Source organism: Myotis myotis, unplaced genomic scaffold (genome assembly GCF_014108235.1).
Source record: "Myotis myotis isolate mMyoMyo1 unplaced genomic scaffold, mMyoMyo1.p scaffold_m19_p_36, whole genome shotgun sequence".
Classification (NCBI taxonomy): Eukaryota; Metazoa; Chordata; class Mammalia; order Chiroptera; family Vespertilionidae; genus Myotis; species Myotis myotis.
In genome coordinates, this window is record NW_023416342.1 from 512,240 (window position 1) to 532,953 (window position 20,714).

Sequence of the window (20,714 nt, forward strand, 5' to 3'; positions counted from 1 at the left end):
ATCTCATAGTATGTTTGAAATATGCAGGGAAAGGCCAAGTTTGATCCTCACATGTGTTGGAGCCACAGTTAAGGAAGGAAGAAGTCCCTATGCATACCCATCATGCATTTTCACTTCCATCTCCGTTTGTCATTGCTTTTTACTTACCATCACTTAGTCCATTGGTTCTCAACCTTGGCTGCACATTAGAATCACCTGGGAATCTTTTTAAAATCCTGATTTCTGGGCCTCATCCTCCGGAAATTCTGTTTCTTTGTTATGGGTTGGGACCACAACATTAGTAACAAAGAAACAGAATTTCCAGAGGATGAGGGCGAGAAATCAGGATTTTAGAAAGATTCCCAGGTGATTCTAATGTGCAGCCAAGGTTGAGAACCACTGACTTAGTCCATTCTACATTCAGCTCTAATGGTGAACTGAAGTGAGAAATAGTCCAGATTAATGAACATTAGTGAACATCTGCAGCAGTTTCCCATAGTGTTCCTGTAACAATGATCAGGAAAAGCATTGAAAGAATATTTTACTTTGTAATTGTTTTTTTAATGAAGTCCCTTAGTAAGTAAAAGAGTAATTTAATGTTCCTATATAACAAATTGGATAATCACCTTCTAGTGCATAATCCACACTTTCCCATCAAATAGTATTTAAATGAGAATCATTTAGATATTTGCTCTGTGAATGCACGTGAGTGTTTTAATGCCTTCCCACTAGGAAGTGGGGTTTCCTGGGAGAACACGCGCAGAATGGTGAGCGGGTTGTGACTAGAGCAGGGTCGTCTCCCTGTGTTTGAATTGTTAAAAGTCTCCGTTTGTAGACACCAATCAAGAAAGCCTTACAGCTGCTAAGGCTTGGGCCTTCTTGGTAAGAAGTCCGGAGGCCCGTTCCGAGCCAGCTCTGTGCTAGTGGAGGGTGGGTCCTTGGAAGCACTGAGAGTCCAAATAGCATTAAAATGCACTTCCTTCATGGGAGAGACAGAACCGAAGTGGTGGACCAGGAAAGGTGGTGGTACCTCACCTCGACGTGCTGACAGTCACCAGCAAGTCAGCCGCCTTAGTCCCTGAGGGGTCACGTGACGTCTGGAGGCCCAGCACATGGCACACAGTCTCCGAGGCTGAGAGAGATGTGCTGATGTCCGCTCACGCGCCAAGGTGGACTAAACAGCCCGAGGCAGAAGGATGTCCATCCCCTTTGAACTTCCTGCCAGTCCCTTAGCACAGGCCTCCATGTGGCATTCTTCCGGAACTGCACGATTATTCGCGCCGTCTCCCTTCACACAACTTAGAACAGCCTTTGCTGTTTTTTTGTTTGTTTTTTAATTTATTGATTTTTTATAGAGAGGAAGGGAGAGAGATAGAGAGCCAGAAACATCGATGAGAGAGAAACATCGATCAGCTGCCTCCTGCACATCTTCTACCGTGGATGTGCCCGCAACCCAGGTACATGCCCTTGACCGGAATCGAACCTGGGACCTTTCAGTCCGCAGGCTGACGCTCTATCCACTGAGCCAAACCGGTTTCGGCAGCCTTTGCTGTTTAGGCAGAGACCTAACATCAAGTACATCCAGTGTAGGTGTGTGTTCCCAGGCCGTGTGCGTGCTCCCAGACTGTGTGCGTGCTCCCAGACTGTGCGCGTGCCCCCAGACCGTGCGCGTCCCCCCAGACCGTGCGCGTGCCCCCAGACTGTGTGCGTGCCCCCAGACCGTGTGCGTGCCCCCAGACCGTGTGCATGCACGCCCTCCTGCAGGAGGAGAGCTGTTTGTCTTGCAAAAAAAAAAAAAAGTATATCTAATTGCATCTCACACCTCAGTAGCTGCAAAGGGTTCCAGGTCTGGCGTATTTGTACATGACATTTAAAAATAGAGCAGTCACATCCCTCTTTAATCACATCCAATGAAATATAAATATCACAGGGAGTGACATTCTGTCACTGAGTTTAAAAATACAGGAGCAAGCTCTTCTTTGCCCTTCACAAAGTTTACATAGCTTGTTTTTCTCCTTGAAATTGTCATTTAAATTGCTTTCCCCACAGAATTCATTATGCTTTAAAAAATGTGTGTGTACTTATACACACACACATACACACACACAGTGCACGAAAGAGAAATAAAATTCTTCTAACAGGTTCCTCTCTGGATTTTTAAATTTCTAGTGCACAACTGATTAAAACAACAAATAATTATTAAACATAGGAGGTAAGAGTTGACTCAAGCCCCCACTTAATTAGACCTGTGGATTGGCTTTGTGGTGCTTGTAGTAAGGAAGGGACCATTGCATCATCTATTCTGAACTGTTTGGCCACGTTAGAGGCTTAAGTCTTGGAGGAACGTGCTACAGTAGGTTTCTGGACGGTGAAAGGTATGCCTTTCTCTTGTGAGGGGGAGAAGGGACTTTTTGAAAGAGAAGTTCGTCTTGATTTCAGCAAGACCAGCTTTTAGGGAGACTAAACATGAATTTGAGGATCTGAATATCGATTCCCGCTAAGCCCTGACACCCAGGTTAAGGGTGAATGTTAGAGCTCCCTGTCTCCTTGAAGTTCCCTCTATGCGTCACTGCCACCCCGACTGGGGGTGTGGGGGGTGGAGTCTCTTCTCTCTTTGCTACAGATGACACAGTCCTTACTTATTAAACAGACGTCAGCCTGGCAGGGCACATGCCCGGGTTGTGAGCTCGATCCCTGTGTGGGGCGTGCAGGAGGCAGCCGACCCATGGTTCTCTCATCATTGATGTTTCCATCTCCCCCTCTCTCTTCCTCTCTGAAATCAATAAAAATATATTTAAAACAAATAAAAAGTCAAAGAAAAATGTATTCTATTTCACTGTATCATTGAGAATGTCTTCATTTAATCATGCACTTTTATTAGTAAAAATGTTCTCTAATTCCTACTTATTGAATGCTGCATTCTTTTTTTCAAAATACATTTTATTGATTTTTTAAGAGAGGAAGGGAGAGGGATAGAGAGTTAGAAACATCGATGAGAGAGAAACATCGATCAGCTGCCTCCTGCACACCCCCAACTGGGGATGTGCCCACAACCAAGGTACATGCCCTTGACTGGAATCGAACCTGGGACCCTTCACTCCGCAGGCCAACACTCTATCCACTGAGCCAAACTGGTTAGGGCTGCTGCATTCTTTTTAGTCTGTAAGTTGATTGATAAATTATTAACCAATTACCCTTTTGTTTTATTGAGTGAGTCCTAACTTCATTTGCTACCTATTTAGTTTTACTTGCCACATTTATGCTAATGCCATGCATTACTGTCTCTCTGTACCCTTCTGCCTTTTTATTTGCAGGCAATCCAATTTCCTATTTTTTTTTCTCTAATGTACCGAAGTTCAGCAGTCTTACTGTTTTACTAGAAGTTCTCTAAATTTTTAGCAAACATACTGCCATGTTTTCTTACCCATTTCAAAAATTATTATCTGTAACTTCTGCTTTCTGAAAAATATCAAGACGTTTAGCACCCTGTTATGTACTTTCTACCTCCACTCATCCTCACTCCTCAAATGCTTGAGAATCATCTGTGATACTAGTTTCTGCCTGCTGTTAATTGTTCAATTTCAGGTTATGCCTATTGGAATTTCAGATTGCTGCACATTACTCATCCACATCAACAATTAGTTTTTTTCTCTCTTTTTTAGTTTAATTTTTAAAAAAGGTTACTAAGCAACAGTTTCTCCCGATTCTGACCGAGAAGGGAGGGGACACAGTAAACAGTAGAGATGAGAAAAGGGATATAAACCCAAATACACAGAAAGGCTAACAATCGCAGGTACTGTGAACTACTTTTAGCGAAGACATCTGGAAATGTACACGATATGGACAGTTCCCTCGGAAGCTACATTTTCAACAAAAATAGAATTATCAAAGTTGAAGCAGCAGATAGGAACCACATGGATGACTTTCCTTGGGAGACATGACTCTGATCTGCTACTGGAGAGTTCACTGTCTTCAAGACAGAGGGTGCCTGAGTCCCGGAAATGGTTGCAGACCAAGAAATAAAAATGAAAAAAATGAACAGAAACAGACAAATATTTCCATCCAGTTGATAAGGCTACTATGACTTGCTTTCAAGACAAAGTGCACATAGACAAAGAAAACCATAACCTAGTCTCATGGATTTGCATAAGAAATTCTACACAAAATATTAGCAAGTTCAACCCAACAGCATAAAAGAGCAACTTAGCACAAACAGCTGGAATCTTCTGAAGAATACGAGTGCTTAGAGCTGAGGTGTTCAGTTAATGTGCTTGAGTTGTCTATAAATAAAAAGAAATCTAATCATCTTAATGTTGAAAAGTTATTAAAAATCAGTAATAATTATATTTCTTAGGAACCTGAGAATAAAGTAAAACCACCTTAATTTTATGTCATGAACACACATCAAATAGGAACAAAACAAGGGTGCCTGCTACAGCGGCCATGACTCAGGAAGTCCCGCTCATCACCAGTAAGTGAGGTACCGGCCCAGCCGGCGTGGCTCAGTGGCTGAGCGTCCACCGTGCATCAGGAGGTCGCAGTTCGATTCTGGGTCAGGGCACATGCCCAGGTTGCAGGCTCAATCCCCAATAGGGGGATGCAGGAGGCAGCCAATCAATGTTTCTCTCATTGATATTTTCTTTTTTTTAAATCCTCACAGAAGTTACAGATAATAACTTTTTTTTAAATCAGTGGGGTATTTTCCCACTGATTTTTAGTGAGGGGAAGGGAGAGGGAGAGACAAGAGAGAGACACATCGATGTGAGAGAGACATTGGTTGGTTGCCTCCTGCACAGCTCTGTGACCAGGACCAGGGATGGAGCCTGCAACGGAGATAGATGCCTTTGATCCAGATCGAGCCTGGGACCCTTCAGTCTCCAGGCCGACGCTCCATCCACCAAGCCAAACCCGCTAGGGCTCTCTCTGATATTTTTTTATCTGTCCCCCCTTCCTCTCTCTTGTTTTGCTCATATTTTTAAAAGTAGAATTGAAGGATCAGTACTGAAAAGGACTTCAGAACTGTAATATAAATAACTAGAGGCCCGGTGCATGAATTTGTGCCCAGGTGGGGTCCCTCTGGGTGGCCTGCAGGGATCGGGCCAAAACCCAGTCCAACACCGCCTGCAGCTCCTACCTGCTGTTCTCGCTCATCATGGCCCCACTGTGCCTGCTGCGGGCTCACGTCCAATTAGTCCTGATCAGGAGAGGCTCACGCTGCAGCAGCGCTCACCAGCCATGAGCCCTGCGTCTGGCACCCTACCAAGGGGAGTGGCCTGCGGGATTGAGCTGAAACCATCTCTCCAACGTTCCCCAAGGAGTCCCGGATTGCGAGAGGGCACAGGCCAGGCTGAGGGACCCCACCGGTGCACGATCAGGCCAGGGAGGGACCATGGGAGGGCTCTAGGGTGTGTTCGGCCCATCTCGCTCCGTCCCAATTGGCTGGACCCCAGCAGCAAGCTAACCTACCGGTCGGAGCATCTGCCCCCTGGTGGTCAGTGCACATCATAGTGAGCAGTTGGGTAGCCTTAGCATATCATTAGCATATTACACTTTGATTGGTTGTTCAGTTGTTCTGCCATTCTATTTGCATATTACCCTTTTATTATATAGGATGCTAGAGCCTGGTGCACAAATTCGTGCACCAGTGGGGTCCCTTGGCCTGGCCTGCGGGATTAGGCTGAAAACAGCTTTCCAACATCCCCCGAGGGGGTCCCAGATTGCGAGAGGGCACAGGCCAGGCCGAGGGACCCCACAGGTGCACGATCAGGGCCAGAGAGGGACTGTGGGAAGGCTCCAGGGCGTGTCCGGCCCATCTAACTCAGTCCCGATTGGCTGGACCCCAGCAGCAAGCTAACCTACCAGTCAGAGCATCTGCCCCCTGGTGGTCAGTGCACATCATAGCGAGCAGTTGAGCAGCCTTAGCATATCATTAGCATATTACACTTTGATTGGTTGAACGGACGACTGAATGATTGGACACTTCGCGTATTAGGCTTTTATTATATAGGATGATTGTCCGCCTAGAAAACCCAAGAGAATCAACTGTAAAGACAGTAGAACTTATGTTCATTAATGTAAATTATAAATTATAAATATTTTCAAAAGCATTAATGTTCCTATAGGCTAGGTAGAAAATAAAAAGAAAAAATCTCCTTTATAGAAGGTACAAAAACAAACAAAAATCTAGGAATACACGTGACAATCATTGAGACCGATGTGAAAAAAAACTAGGTCTGTACTGCAGGTAGAAGACCTAATAAATGACCCATCACAACCCTAATGGGAAGACACAGGAGAAACGCATCTGTACATGAAAGCTGTCCTCATATAATCTTGTTTCTTGGTGTGGGGAGCAGGGAGAGGCTTGATTTCCGGATTCAACTGGGAGGGAAGCCGTGGGCCGCGGGCACAGGCACAGAGCCAGCGACACCCCTGGCAGCAGCGGCATTGGCCTCGGTCGTCCCCTTAAGTCGCGGGGGACGTAGAGACCTGCCCAGGCCTGGCCCCAGCCACGGCTCTCCTTCCGTGCGGTCAGGTGGGGCTCGGGCTTTGCTAAATTTAGGTTTTTTTCAATTAGTTTGCATTCAGTGTGATTTTGTGTTAGTTTCGCGTGCACAGCGTGGTGGTGAGACAGCCCTCCACTTCATACCCAGCCCGCCCCAGGCCGGTGATGGGTTTGGCTGCATTTTAATTTTAAAAGCCCCCGAAGGTCGCTCTAAGGGCTGCCACGGGGGCGCCACTGAGCTCTGAAGACGGGCAGTGGCTTCGGTGCTGGGAGCTGATAAGCAAGGGGATGAGGAAGGGCACGCGGCAGCAGTCAGCTCCTGGACGGTCACTTCCGGACTAGAGTGACGCCGACCCCGTGCCCACTAAGCAGGACACCTTCGGGCGGAGGGACCCGGTGACAGCGAGAGGCTGTCCCCTCAGCTCGTCCTCTGCAGCCATCCACAGGGCCGGCCGGCCAGCGGTGCACGGCCCCATGGCGACGCTGCTCTGGCCCCGCGGTGGGCGCCCTCAGGCCGGTGCTGTCTTGCAGGGGCCCCGCCAGGGCGCGGGCCATGGCGTACTTCGGGGAAGGACGGGGGCCCATCCACCTGGACAATGTGGCGTGCACGGGCGGCGAGCGGGCCCTGGCCGACTGCCTCAAGCAGGAGATCGGCCGGCACAACTGCCGCCACAGCGAAGACGCGGGCGTGATTTGTGATTATTTTGGCAAGAAAGTGCCAGGTGATGGAGATAAAGGTAAGGCCCCTTCTGGCCCCTGCACCCCCCCCAGCCATGCCTGGGAGCGGTACCCCCATAGCCGAACCCCACACCCGGAAATGCCGGTCGCCCCGTGCTACTGGGGGGCAGGAGGGCCGTCCGGGGAGCCAGGGGCCGCTCCTGCCGGAGCCGGAGGCAGCGACCCAGTCGGTGGTGTCCCAAAGGCTGAGTTGACATTCACTTCTAAAAAGAAATTAAAATCTGAAGAGGAATGCCAGGAAGGCACTGCTACGCATCCAGATATTTAAAACAACAGGGATGGTTTCTTAAATAGAAGAAGAAATTATTATTATTATTATTATTATTAAATCGTTCAGATTATTACATTTGTTCCTCTTTTTTTCCCCCATAGATCCCTTCCACCCAGTTCCCACCCCACCCTCCGTCCTCACCCCCCCACTGTCCTCATCCATAGGTGCACGATTTTTGTCCAGTCTCTTCCCGCATCCCCCACACCCCTTTCCCCCCTGAGAATAGTCAGTCCACTCCCTTTCTATGCCTCTGATTCTATTATAATCACCAGTTTATTCTGTTCATCAGATTATTTATTCACTTTAGTTTTAGATTCACTTGTTGATAGCTGTGTATTTGTTGTTCATAATTTTTATCTTTACCTTTTTCTTCTTCTTTCTCTTCTTAAAGGATACCTTTCAGCATTTCATATAATCCTGGTTTGGTGGTGATGAACTCCTTTAGCTTTTTCTTATCTGTGAAGCTCTTTATCTGACCTTCAGTTCTGAATGATAGCTTTGCTGGGTAAAGTAATCTTGGTTGTAGGTTCTTGCTATTCATCACTTTGACTATTTCTTGCCACTCCCTTCTGGCCTGCAAAGTTTCTGTTGAGAAATCAGCTGACAGTCGTATGGGTATTCCCTTGTAGGTAACTGGGTTTCTTTCTCTTGCTGCTTTTAAGATTCTCTCTTTGTCTTTTGCTCTTGGCATTTTAATTATGATGTGTCTTGGTGTGGTCCTCTTTGGATTCCTTTTGTTTGGGGTTCTCTGCACTTCCTGGACTTGTAAGTCTATTTCTTTGACCAGGTAGGGGAAGTTTTCTGTCATTATTTCTTCAAATAGGTTTTCAATATCTTGCTCTCTCTCTTCTTCTGGCACCCCTATAATTCGGATAATGGTAAGTTTGAAGTTGTCCCAGAGGCTCCTTACACTATCTTCATATTTTTGGATTCTTTTTTCTTTTTGCTTTTCCGGTTGGGTGTTTTTTGCTTCTTCATATTTCAGATCTTTGACTTGATTCTTGCAATCCTCTAGTCTGCAGTTGGGTGTCTGTATAATATTCTTTATTTCAGTCAGTGTATGCTTGATTTCTAGTTGGTCCTTTATCACAACCTCGAGGGTCTCACTAGATTTCTTGAGGGTCTCACTAAATTTATCGGCAGTTTCTAGAGAATTGTTGAAAAACCTTAAAAGTGTGGTTTTGAACTCTATATCCAGTAGTTTGCTTTCCTCCATTTCTGTCATTTGTGACCTGTTTTTTTGTCTCCGCATTTTTTAAATTCATCTTTTATTTATTTATTTATTTTTAATTAAATCTTTATTGTTCAGATTATTACATTTGTTCCTCTTTTTCCCCCCCCATAACTCCCTTCCTCCCAGTTCCCGCCCCACCCTCCGCCCTCACTCCCCACCCACTGTCCTCATCCATAGGTGCACGATTTTTGTCCAGTCTCTTCCCGCATCTCCCACACCCCTTTCCCCCCCAAGAATAGTCAGTCCATTCCCTTTCTATGTCCCTGATTGTATTATAATCACCCGTTCATTCTGTTCATCAGATTATTTATTCACTTGATTCTTAGATTCACTTGTTGATAGATGCATATTTGTTGTTCATAATTTGTATCTTTACCTTTTTCTTCCTCTTCCTCTTCTTAAAGGATACCTTTCAGCATTTCGTATAATCCTGGTTTGGTGGTGATGAACTCCTTTAGCTTTTCCTTATCTGTGAAGCTCTTTATCTGACCTTCAATTCTGAATGATAGCTTTGCTGGATAAAGTAATCTTGGTTGTAGGTTCTTGGTATTCATCACTTTGAATATTTCTTGCCACTCCCTTCTGGCCTGCAAAGTTTCTGTTGAGAAATCAGCTGACAGTCATATGGGTATTCCCTTGTAGGTAACTGAGTTTCTTTCTCTTGCTGTTTTTAAGATTCTCTCTTTATCTTTTGCTCTTGGCATTTTAATTATGATGTGTCTTGGTGTGGTCCTCTTTGGATTCCTTTTGTTTGGGGTTCTCCGCGCTTCTTGGACCTGTAAGTCCATTTCTTTCACCAGGTGGGGGAAGTTTTCTGTCATTATTTCTTCAAATAGGTTTTCAATATCTTGCTCTCTCTCATCTTCTGGCACCCCTATAATTCTGATGTTGGTACGCTTGAAGCTGTCCCAGAGGCTCCTTACACTATCCTCACATTTTTGGATTCTTTTTTCATTTTGCTTTTCCGGTTGGGTGTTTTTTGCTTCCTCGCATTTCAAATCATTGACTTGATTCTTGCGCTCCTCTGGTCTGCTGTCGGGAGTCTGTATAATATTCGTTATTTCAGTCCATGTATGCTTAATTTCTAGTTGGTTCCCCAATATAACATCGAGGGTCTCATTAGTTTTCTTGTAGATCTCATTAAGTTTATCGGTGGCTTCTAAACAGTTCTTGAGAGACCTTAAAAGTGTGGTTCTGAACTCTATATCCTCCATTGACAATTTTGTCCTGTTTCTTTGTCTCCGCATTTTGTTATGCTTCCTTGGTGCATCCCCTAGTGGTCTTTGTTCGCAGTCTTATAGTTAAACCTTGATTGTTGTAGCTAATACCAGGGAGGGTTTCTTGTCTCCGCATTTTTTATGCTTCCCTGTGTTGATAGAGTGGCTTTCTGTGCTAGGTGTCCTATAGGGCCCAGTGGCTCAGCCTCCCCAATTACCGAAGGTGGACACTCTTGGTGCACCCCTTTGTGGGCTTTGTGCACAGTCTTGTTGTAGTTAAGCCTTGATTGTTGTAGTTATCACTGGGAGGAATTGACCTCCAGGCCAATTGGCTGTGAGAATCAGCTGTGTCTGCAGTGGGAGAACTTCTGAGCTGGAGACACCCCTCCGGGGCAAGACTTGCTTCAATGGGGCTTTGGTGCTCACTGAGTCTGTCCCTTGAGTGTTTCCCTTATGGATCTGAGGAGTTGTAATCTGGATGGTCCCACTCTGACCACTGGGTACACTGGCTCTTGGATCTCTAAGGAGGTGCTAATTTAGCCTCTTCCTGAGGCTACCCAGCAGGAGCCCAGCTGTGAAGCAATGCAAGCTGCTGTGGGGCCTTGGACCTTCTTTTGGAAGTTCTCGGTCTCTCTGATTCAGCTGCAGTTTGTTAGGTAATTTTCAGATTTCAAAGGGCCAGACCTTTCATATGCAAAAGCCTCTGCACACAGCTTGGGTGGGGCCGGGTCTCAGGGGATCAACAGGGCGGAGCAAGCAGCTATGGCTGCTCCCCAGTCCAGCCCTAAGAGGTCCCGCTTCTCAGTGTCCCGGCAATCGCTGCAAGCACCTCTGAGAGAAAAGCCGCCCTCAAGTTCCGCCCACTGCCAGACAGTCCAGTTTCTCCCGTATGAGGCTGGGTCCCCAGAGACTTGCCCGGAACCGGAGTTCAGAGCAGTCGGGAGCTTGAGACTCCCTCCCGATTGAAAAAGACAACCGCGTCCTCAGTTGCCAGCCCTTTCCGCGTGGGCCTCTGTACCTCTGCACTTTACCTCCGCAGCTCCTCTGAGTCTCAGTGCTTTTCTCTTTCCTTCTAGTTGTAGAATTTCCACTCAGCCAGCCTTCCTGTGGTTCTGGATGATGTCCGTTTTGTCTTTTAGTTGTATTTTTTAATTGGTTGTGCGAGGCAGCAATTTCCGGTGTTTACCTATGCCGCCATCTTAGTTTCTCTCTCAAAGAAGAAATTATTTCTTGTAGGTTTTATTTTGTGAAATTAAAAATGTCAGGAAAAGGAGAGTCTTTTCATAGGAGACAGGCACTGATGTGTTGAGCTTAAATAGAAGGTTCTTGAAAGCTCCAAGTGTAACTTTGTGAAACAAGTACTGCGTTAGCCCGTTCACTGCACGCGTCCGAACGGAGGCCACCCTTACGGCGCACACGGGGTGAGGGAGCGAGCGGGGCACCAGCTGTTTCGGAGGAAACTGGCCCTGTTTCATGGAAAGAACAATCACCCTTTATTGACGTGGACTAAAGGTCACAGTCGTGACGTGTTGGATTTTCTGCAAAGCAGGTGCATCAACACCTGGACATTCCCCGCTAACGTCTTTTCATAGCATCCCGGGAGCAGACACTGAACACGCTGGATCTTGTTCGTGTGGTTCTTCGCTCTCTGAGGAGCTTTTGAAAGTAGAGAAACATTTACAACCCTCTGTGCTCAGAAACACATGCATTTATGTCCGTGACAAATACGAGCCGGCAAGCCAGTTCTTCCTAGGTATTAGTTATAGCTTATTTTATTAAACTCCCTTCAGTAATCTAACCTCCAGTTACAAGTTGAATATAACTAATAGAACATTCTGTCAATTATTCCTTAAGCAAAGGAAAAACACAAAAACCCAGTAATTGTAACATGTTTTACTATAGTCCCATGTAAACCTATTTTAAAGTATGACATAGATTTATTTCTCTATGATTTATGCATTTGTTCTTATGCCTTCTTAGAGTTAATCCTCACCCAAGGATATTTTCCCATTGATTTTTAGAGAGAGTGGAAGGGGGGGAGGGAGAGAGAGCGAGAGAGAAAGAGAGAGAGAGAGAGAGAGAGAGAGAGAGAGAGAGAGAGAGATGTGAGAGAGACACATTGATTGGTTGCCTCCCGCACGTGCCCAGTCCTGGGGCCAGGATTGAGCCTGCGATCCAGGTACGTGCCCTTGACTAGAATTGAACCTGGGGCCCTTCGGTCCATGGGCTGATGCTTTATCTACTGAGCCATACCAGCCAGGACAGGCCTTGCTAGAGTTGCAGCAACGTTTATTTTGATACATTTCCATGGTCCCAGTGCTACGGTCCGTCAGATAAAAAGGTTTTTATCTCAGACCCCCAGATTGTAGAGTCTGGCTCACTCACCCTGTTGCTTCCATGTTGAGGCTCGAGACCTAGTGACCGACTGCTAGAAGGTGATTCAGACTTCAGCCGTTGGTCATCCGAGGGGATCCTTTTATAAATGAGCTTCATTTTTCCTTTTAGGCGTTGTAATGGTGGACTTTGTGGCCCTCAATAGACTTTCCTTCCTTGCAAGCTGGTGCTCCGCCCAGAACGAGGTCAACGCCAGCCCCGCCGGCTCAGCATTACCTCGTCCCCGCTTGGCAGCACCCCGCAGGCCTGGCTCAGGGGTTCCTGCAACGTCTGTTCTCCCTGGCCTCACAGTGGGCAGAGCCAGTGAGCGGCCTGGCGTCCTGCGGTGAGGACCCGGCCTGCGCAGGAGCTCACGGGGCACTCAGCCCTCTGGGGACCTGGCGGGACCTCCTCCATAGGACGGGCTAGTGCTGACTTCCTGCTGGGCCGCCCTCTGCTGGTCACCAGGCAACCATTGGTGCTGCCAGGGCTCCAGGTCCTCACCCAGATAGACAGTCAGTCTCTCCTACCCTTTCTACACATGCCTTCCCCAGAGAGCAGAATGCTCGCCTATCAGTTCTACCTTCTGAAACATGGAAACATTAGCCACACCTTAGATTCCATCTGCTTTTGCACACCACTTACCATATATTTTTAACTTGGCTCTTTTGTTCATGCTCTTGCTGTAAAGGTTATCTTGGAAGTGTGATTACATACAGTTTGCCAGCCCAGCCAGAGTGGCTCAGTAGTTGAGTGTCAACCTATGAACCAGGAGATCGCAGTTCGATTCCCAGTGGGGGCACATGCCTGGGTTGCAGGCTCAGTCCCCAGGGGGGCTTGCAGGGGACAGCCGATCAATGATTTTCTCTCATCATTAATGTTTCTCTCTCTCTCTCCCTCTCCCTTCCTCTCTGAAAGCAATAGAAACATTTTTTAAAAATTACTTAAAAAGTGCTTACAGCTCTTCTTGAATCTGTCTAGCACAGTGGTTGGCAAACTGCGGCCCCTTGAGTGTGGCTCTTCACAAAATACCACGTGTGGGCGCGCACGTACAGTGCGTACAGTGCAATTGAAACTTCGTGGCCACACTCAAGGGGCCAAAGAGCCGCATATGACTCGCGAGTTGCAGTTTGCAGACCACTGGTCTAGCAGGTCTTCTGGTTTTTATTGGAAGGCCCTAAAAAAATAAAATAAGTAAATACAGTTTGCCACCTGAAGGGGCGCAGTAAGCCCTTTTGATATGTGAATGTGGGAGTCGGTGTGCCTTTGGGCCAGATGCCCTCTGAGGGTGGCATGTGCACAGGGGGTTGGCAGAGGGCTGTGTGTGAGAAGCAAGTGACGAGACCACCGCGGCCTTTGGTTAACGTTCCCGAAGCCCTAACAGCCTCTGGCCAGCAGAGGAGGAGGTGTGGGTGCCGACGGGTCACATCGGGACGGGGAAGCCCAGTGCCCCGCCTGCTGTGAGTGGCGCTGCCTTGTGACAGGCAGCTGGCTCCCGTGGGAAAGCAGCCTGTGGTTTGAGGAGGAAGGAGGCATTTGTATCGGCAGGAGCAGCGGGGCTGTGTGGCTGTTCCCGCCTCGGCCTGAGGGTAATTCCTCTCCTTTCCGCCCAGCGCCTGTCCCGTCCGGCTGTGGGCTCCGACCGCTGCACCGTCGGCAGAAGCGCATCGTTGGCGGGAAGAACTCTCTAAGGTACGGGCTCGGAGCCGACTCCAGGGCAGAGGGCTGGGATGCACTCGGGTACAAACTGGGGGTGTGATGGCCTCGTGGTGTTTTCCCATCCCCCCGGCCACGCCCAGCCTCCGGGCCTGTGCGGGTTCTCACGCGTGGTCCTGCTTCTGGGCTGCTGAGCGCTCGCGGCAGAAACCGGCTCCCCCCCCCCCCCCCCGACCTGGGGGCGCTGCTGCGGATGCAGAATTCACGGAGCTCAGCGCCTGCTCCACTGGACTTGCCCCCTGTCCACCCGTTACTTCGCTGCTGGATTTGCTGAGGGAAAACCAGCTCTGTGCCCAGCGGATGCTCTTCAGGCTGCTTGGGGCAGGGAGGGGGTGGGGTGGGGGGGTGAGGAGGGTAGCACATCTCATCCCAAGGCCCAGAGGAGGGGCTGGCTTCTGGAAGGGGGTGCCGAGGTGCCTGTCTGCAGGGCGGGGGGCGCTGTTCCCATGGCAGGGGGATCTTTCATGGGGCCCTTCGATGCCCCCAAGCCCGCCGTCGTGTCCTAAGGACGCGCCCCTGCCTCTCCGGACCTTGATGGCCGCCTGCTTTCTTGCAGGGGCGGCTGGCCCTGGCAGGTGTCGCTGCGCCTCAGGTCCCCCCGCGGGGACGGCCGGCTCCTCTGCGGGGCCACCCTGCTGAGCAGCTGCTGGGTGCTGACGGCCGCGCACTGCTTCAAGAGGTACGTCCCCCCAGATGGCCCAGCATGGCTCCGGCCCTCCGCCCCCTCCTCCCCCCCCAGCACTGCGGCTCCGTGGCAGCGAGGGAGGGGCACAGGAGCGAGGGCCCTCGGGGAGCCCCCTGCTGCCCTGGGGTTAGAGCAAAGCCTAGACTCGGGGGACAGAAGATGGTGTTGGGGAGGCAGCCACGGCAGTGCTTCCCGAGAACATGGCCGAGGTGACAGGGTGCCTGAGAGCGGGCGGAGACCCCTGGATATGTGGTTAGGAAGGCGGGGGAGGGGGCAGGCTCGGTTCTGGTCCTTTGGGTCACGTGTTTGTGTGTTTTAGTTTCTCTGTACCTTCTGGAGAGTCAGGTGGCATCCTGATCACTTCTTCCTGTCACACATTTTCCGTTCCGGCTGAAGTCTCCCAGTTCAGAGGCACCCCCCGCCCCCCGCCCCCCAGACACACAGGAAGTCAGGGAGTAGGGTCCCAGTGCTCAGGGGGGATCTGCTCTGCAGCCCGCTGGCCTTCCCCCCCGCCCCCGTCCCTGCTCAGGGTCCCAGCCCGCCCCCCTCCCCTCGTCCCTGCTCGGGGGCCTGCTCATGGCCGTTTCCCAGCCTGAACTTGGCACATGCTGGGAATGACTGAAGCAGGTGATGAGGGTGGAGTCCCACTATGCGCTCCTCATCCTGTGCGTTTGAAAGTGCCCCTAACCACACTTTAACTAAACTGGGCGCCATGTTGTGAAGAAGTTCCCCCAAGCAATCCTTCGATGTCTGTGTTCCCACGAGCTGTGCTGTGGCCTCCTCTGGGCCCGCCTCCATCCGTGGGGACTGCTCGCTGCAGCGGATTCAGCTCCTGCTTGTTTCCGTGTCCCCCTGCGGCGGCTGGCGGGGTGGCTTCCGTGGGCGCGCAGCAGGCTGGCCGGTCCTGGGCGGGGGGGTCTTTCCCTCGCGAGGTCTCCTGCTGCGCCCCGGCTCCGTGGAGTCAGGGCCGGAGGTGCCGGTGCCAGTGTAGGTGATGGCACAGGGACGTGGCCGCTCCTCACCCATCTCCTCATGACGCTGTCAACATTTCTAATTCCGCCTTCCCCGGGGTTTGGGATTCTAATTCCGCCTTCCCCGGGGTTTGGGGTTTTAAAACACCCATTTGCCTGATGATTCTTTGTTTCTGTCCTTTGCCTGCTCTTCTGTTGGATTCTCTCTTGTCACTGCTGAACTGGGTGGGGGTTTGCCTCTCGGAGCCTGGTCCTCAGCCGCGCGGTGAAGGCCGGATGGTCCACGGTGAGGAGCAGTGGCTGCGCGTGGGAGGCTTTTATACACTGAGCAGCTCAGAACGGCGCTGGTAGGGTTCGGGTTCAAGAAGAGGACTCAGAGATGATCATTAGTGGAGTGGGGGATCCGGTGGCCTTGCTCTATGAGTGGAGGAGGGGGTGGCGCCGGGGATCAGAGAAGGTGCGGGCGGAGTCAGCAAACGCTTCAGCGCTTCACTCCGACCCTCCCGCTGAGTCTCTGCGAGGAGTGACAGATTTGGGGTTCAAGGCTAAAGCACAAAAGTGGGGACATCGCCCCAAGTTCCCCTCGAGGTTGAAGACTTTGATCTGACTCTCGGGTTCAGAAGGTCTCTGTAGCACGTGTCCGGGTTTGTCTGTTTACACGGCAGGACGGCCCCAGGCCTGCTCCCTCGGTTGTTGCTGAAACCAGCGATCTCTCCTGTGTTTGTAAACCAGCGTCTTGTCTATTAGTTGGCGTGGCGTGGAGGCTCCTAAATGGCTGCTGCGTGGCGACGGGGCTCGGCTGCCAGGCGGTGGGTCCGGCTGAGATGCTGCGCTCTTGGCGGGCAGCGGGCAGTGCACGTCACACCCGGACCCGCTGCCTCCGGTCACTCGAGTGCGCAGAGGGAGCACCGCTGAGGGAGCAGGGGCGGATGCGGGCGGGGCCCGCTGGTGGCTGCTGACACGGTGCCGCCCTGACTTCGAGCAGGGAGAGGCTGTTTTGCAAATGGACCGCCTTATCCGTGGGACTTGGTCCCTGGCCTTCCCTGGGGCCGTGGGCCTCCGGTTCGAGGTGCCCACGGCAGCTTCGACTCATCTCCAGTGAGTGAGCTTCCTAAAGGCACGGGACAGCATCCAGGGACCAGAACGAGCTGCAGATGGTGTCCCCCTGGGCTCGGGGACTTGGGATGACACAGCCCCCCTTTAACCACCAGAAGCTCTGAAAGAGGCCCGAGGGACTAGTTCCCCCTGGACCTGCGGAGACTGCAGGGGGGACCGAGCGCTTGGTTCCAAGGGTGGCCTTTCGGGGTCTTTAGAGGTGATTTAATTGGGGTTCTTTAGAAGTTAGCTCTGCCCCCTCGTCAGCGGCGTCTCCCGGCTGAACTGGCCTCCGCGTGTGCGGCGGGTCCCCGCTCGGCCTGTGTGATGGGTTCCCGCTCGGCACGGGCGGCAGGTCCCCGCTCACGTGGGTGGTGGGTCCTCACTCCACGGGTGTGATGGGTCCTGCTACACAGGCCCCTTCTCTCTAAACCAGCGGTTCTCAACCTGTGGGTCGCGACCCCTTTGGCGGTCGAACGGCCCTTTCACAGGGGTCGCCTAAGACCATCCTGCATATCAGATATTTACATGAAGATTCATAACAGCAGCAACATGACAGTGATGAAGCAGCAACGACAATAATGTTATGGTTGGGTCACCACATGAGGAGCTGTATTTAAAGGGCCAGAAGGTTGAGGACCACTGCTCTAAGCCACGGAGCCGCTCACACAGCCGCGTGTCAGCCTTTGGGTCCGTCCATCGGACAGCAGAGCCCGTCGCGGCCGCGCATGGGCCGCTGGAAGCCTGGCCTTGGAGGAGACGGAGGGGCGAGCACAGATGCGGCCGCCCCGGCGTGACCGGCTCTGTTCCCTCTCGCCCCTGCTGCTGTTGGGGGTCACCTGGGCTCTCAGAGCGGGTGGGGCTGGGTTTGCTGAGCTGCTGGCTTCTCCTGCCGCATGTTTGGGGGTTCCCTCCGTTTCATTTGAGGGGCAGTCGAAGGCCTTTCAGCAACGGCTATCACGTAGGGTCCCTCAGTCTGTTTCCTTGCGAAGCCTGGGCCCACAGTGAGCTGTGCACGTCCAGTCACACAGGGACCTCGGCCACGGGTCCCTCGAGTGGTCAGCACAGCGAGCGAGCAGGCCTGGCCCTGACCCGAGGGCCTGTGAAGCCGGGATGAAGGCGAAGGGCCTGCTGCCGGGAGTGCGCAGAGGCCTGGCCGTCCCGGGTGGCAGGGCTGCTGTGTGTTCTTGACGTGAGACCTGAGAGACCAAGTCTGTGTTGGCCTCAGGAGGATGGGGGCGGGCGGGGGGGGGGGGGGGTGCTTTGCAAATGTTTTGGATGAAGAGGAGGCTATGAGGCCCTTTTTATTTTAAATTTTTAAATGTTTCTATTGATGTTAGAGATGGAGGGAGGGAGAGGGTAAGGGAGAGAAACATCAATGAGAGAATCATGGACGGCTGCCTCCTGCACGCCCCCCGCTGGGGATGGAGCCTGCGACCTCTCCTCTCCGTGCATGCACCACGCCCCACCCGCTGAGCAGCTGCCGGCAGTGAGGCTCCTGTGTAAGCAGCCGAGCCGGCACAGGTCCCGGCTGGATGAGGGGTGGACAGGCCTTTTTCGGGCGGTTGGGTGATCATTTAAGGGTCTGACCTGCAGCAGGTCGGCCGCGGGGACCCCGCGAAGGGTCGTCAGAAGGGCAGTTGCTCTGTCTGCGGGAAACGTCACTCTGGCCGCAGCGTGGAGGGTGCATTTCAAGTTACACTTGCGATGATGCGCAGGTCAGAGCGCGAAGAGGAAGGCGTGTGGTGGGCTGTTGCCGTGGTCCAGGCGTGAGGGACGCGAGAAGCGAGGTTGCCCGGGCTTCACCGCATTCCAGTCATGACCCCCCCTGTGCAGTGGTGTCCTGCTGCGGCCCATGTCTAGATCGTGGGGACTTACTTCTGCGGCCAGTTCAGATGCAAGGCCTAGTGCAGCTACGCATCAGCGCCTTCCACGGACTGGCTGGGACAGATGTAATTATCTTAAAGGACATAAAGTATTGACATGTGAAGGGAATGTCTTGTAAGTCCAGCTTAAGTTACAAGCAGCCTAGGAGACTGATAAAGATATATCATAAATGGATGCCCAGTTTATGGCAACCTCTTTCTCTAGGCCAGTGCTGCCTAGTAGGAATATAATGAGCCACAAATACAAGTCATACATGTAGCGTTACATTTATTTTCTAGTAGCCACATTAAAAGGTAAAAAGACCAAACAGGTGAAATTAATTTTAATAATACACTTTAACTCAGTATATCCAAAACATTATCATTTCAAAATATAATATAAAAATTGAGTTATTTAATTTTCCTATTATCCATAGAAACATTATATATAGAACCCTTTTTTATACTAAATATTTAAAGTCCTGAGTCTCTTTATACTTTTAGCATGTATCCATTCAGGCTAACTTCATCTCAAGTTCTCCTGCAGACACAGGTGGCTGCTGGCTACTGTACTGAACAGACACAGGTGGCTGCTGGCTACTGTACTCAATAGACACGTGGCTACTGTACTTAACAGACATGTGGCTTCTGGCTACTCAACAGACACAGGTGGCTACTGGCTACTGTACTCAACAGACACAGGTGGCTGCTGGCTACTGTACTCAACAGACATAAGTGGCTGCTGGCTACTGTACTCAACAGACACAGGTGGCTGCTGGTTACTGTACTCAACAGACATAGGTGGCTGCTGGCTACTGTACTCAACAGACATAGGTGGCTGCTGGCTGCTGTACTCAACAGACACAGGTGGCTGCTGGCTACTGTACTCAACAGACACAGGTGGCTGCTGGCTGCTGTACTGAACAGACACAGGTGGCTGCTGGCTGCTGTACTGAACAGACACAGGTGGCTGCTGGCTGCTGTACTGAACAGACACAGGTGGCTGCTGGCTGCTGTACTGAACAGACACAGGTGGCTGCTGGCTGCTGTACTGAACAGACACAGGTGGCTGCTGGCTGCTGTACTGAACAGACACAGGTGGCTGCTGGCTGCTGTACTGAACAGACACAGGTGGCTGCTGGCTGCTGTACTGAACAGACACAGGTGGCTGCTGGCTGCTGTACTGAACAGACACAGGTGCTGCTGCTGCTGTACTGAACAGACACAGGTGGCTGCTGGCTGCTGTACTGAACAGACACAGGTGGCTGCTGGCTGCTGTACTGAACAGACACAGGTGGCTGCTGGTTACTGTACTCAACAGACACAGGTGGCTGCTGGCTGCTGTACTGAACAGACACAGGTGGCTGCTGTACTGAACAGACACAGGGCTGCTGTACTGAACAGACACAGGTGGCTGCTGTACTGAACAGACACAGGTGGCTGCTGTACTGAACAGACACAGGTGGCTGCTGTACTGAACAGACACAGGTGGCTGCTGGCTGCTGTACTGAACAGACACAGGTGGCTGCTGGCTGCTGTACTGAACAGACACAGGTGGCTGCTGGCTGCTGTACTGAACAGACACAGGTGGCTGCTGGCTGCTGTACTGAACAGACACAGGTGGCTGCTGGCTGCTGTACTGAACAGACACAGGTGGCTGCTGGCTGCTGTACTGAACAGACACAGGTGGCTGCTGGCTGCTGTACTGAACAGACACAGGTGGCTGCTGGCTCTGTACTGAACAGACACAGGTGGCTGCTGGCTGCTGTACTGAACAGACACAGGTGGCTGCTGGCTGCTGTACTGAACAGACACAGGTGGCTGCTGGCTGCTGTACTGAACAGACACAGGTGGCTGCTGGCTGCTGTACTGAACAGACACAGGTGGCTGCTGGCTGCTGTACTGAACAGACACAGGTGGCTGCTGGCTGCTGTACTGAACAGACACAGGTGGCTGCTGGCTGCTGTACTCAACAGACACAGGTGGCTGCTGGCTGCTGTACTGAACAGACACAGGTGGCTGCTGTACTGAACAGACACAGGTGGCTGCTGTACTGAACAGACAC

General features: G+C 51.2%; 1 protein-coding gene across 1 annotated transcript in view; it reads left to right on the top strand.

The window, feature by feature from the left end:
- PRSS12 (serine protease 12) overlaps positions 1 to 20,714 on the top strand; it is a 68,326-nt gene that overhangs the window by 43,604 nt on the left and 4,008 nt on the right. The window contains exons 9-11 of the mRNA XM_036303271.1: positions 7,016 to 7,221; positions 13,931 to 14,009; positions 14,590 to 14,712. Coding sequence (XP_036159164.1) covers positions 7,016 to 7,221; positions 13,931 to 14,009; positions 14,590 to 14,712 — 408 coding nt within the window. The remainder of the gene's footprint in view (positions 1 to 7,015; positions 7,222 to 13,930; positions 14,010 to 14,589; positions 14,713 to 20,714) is intronic.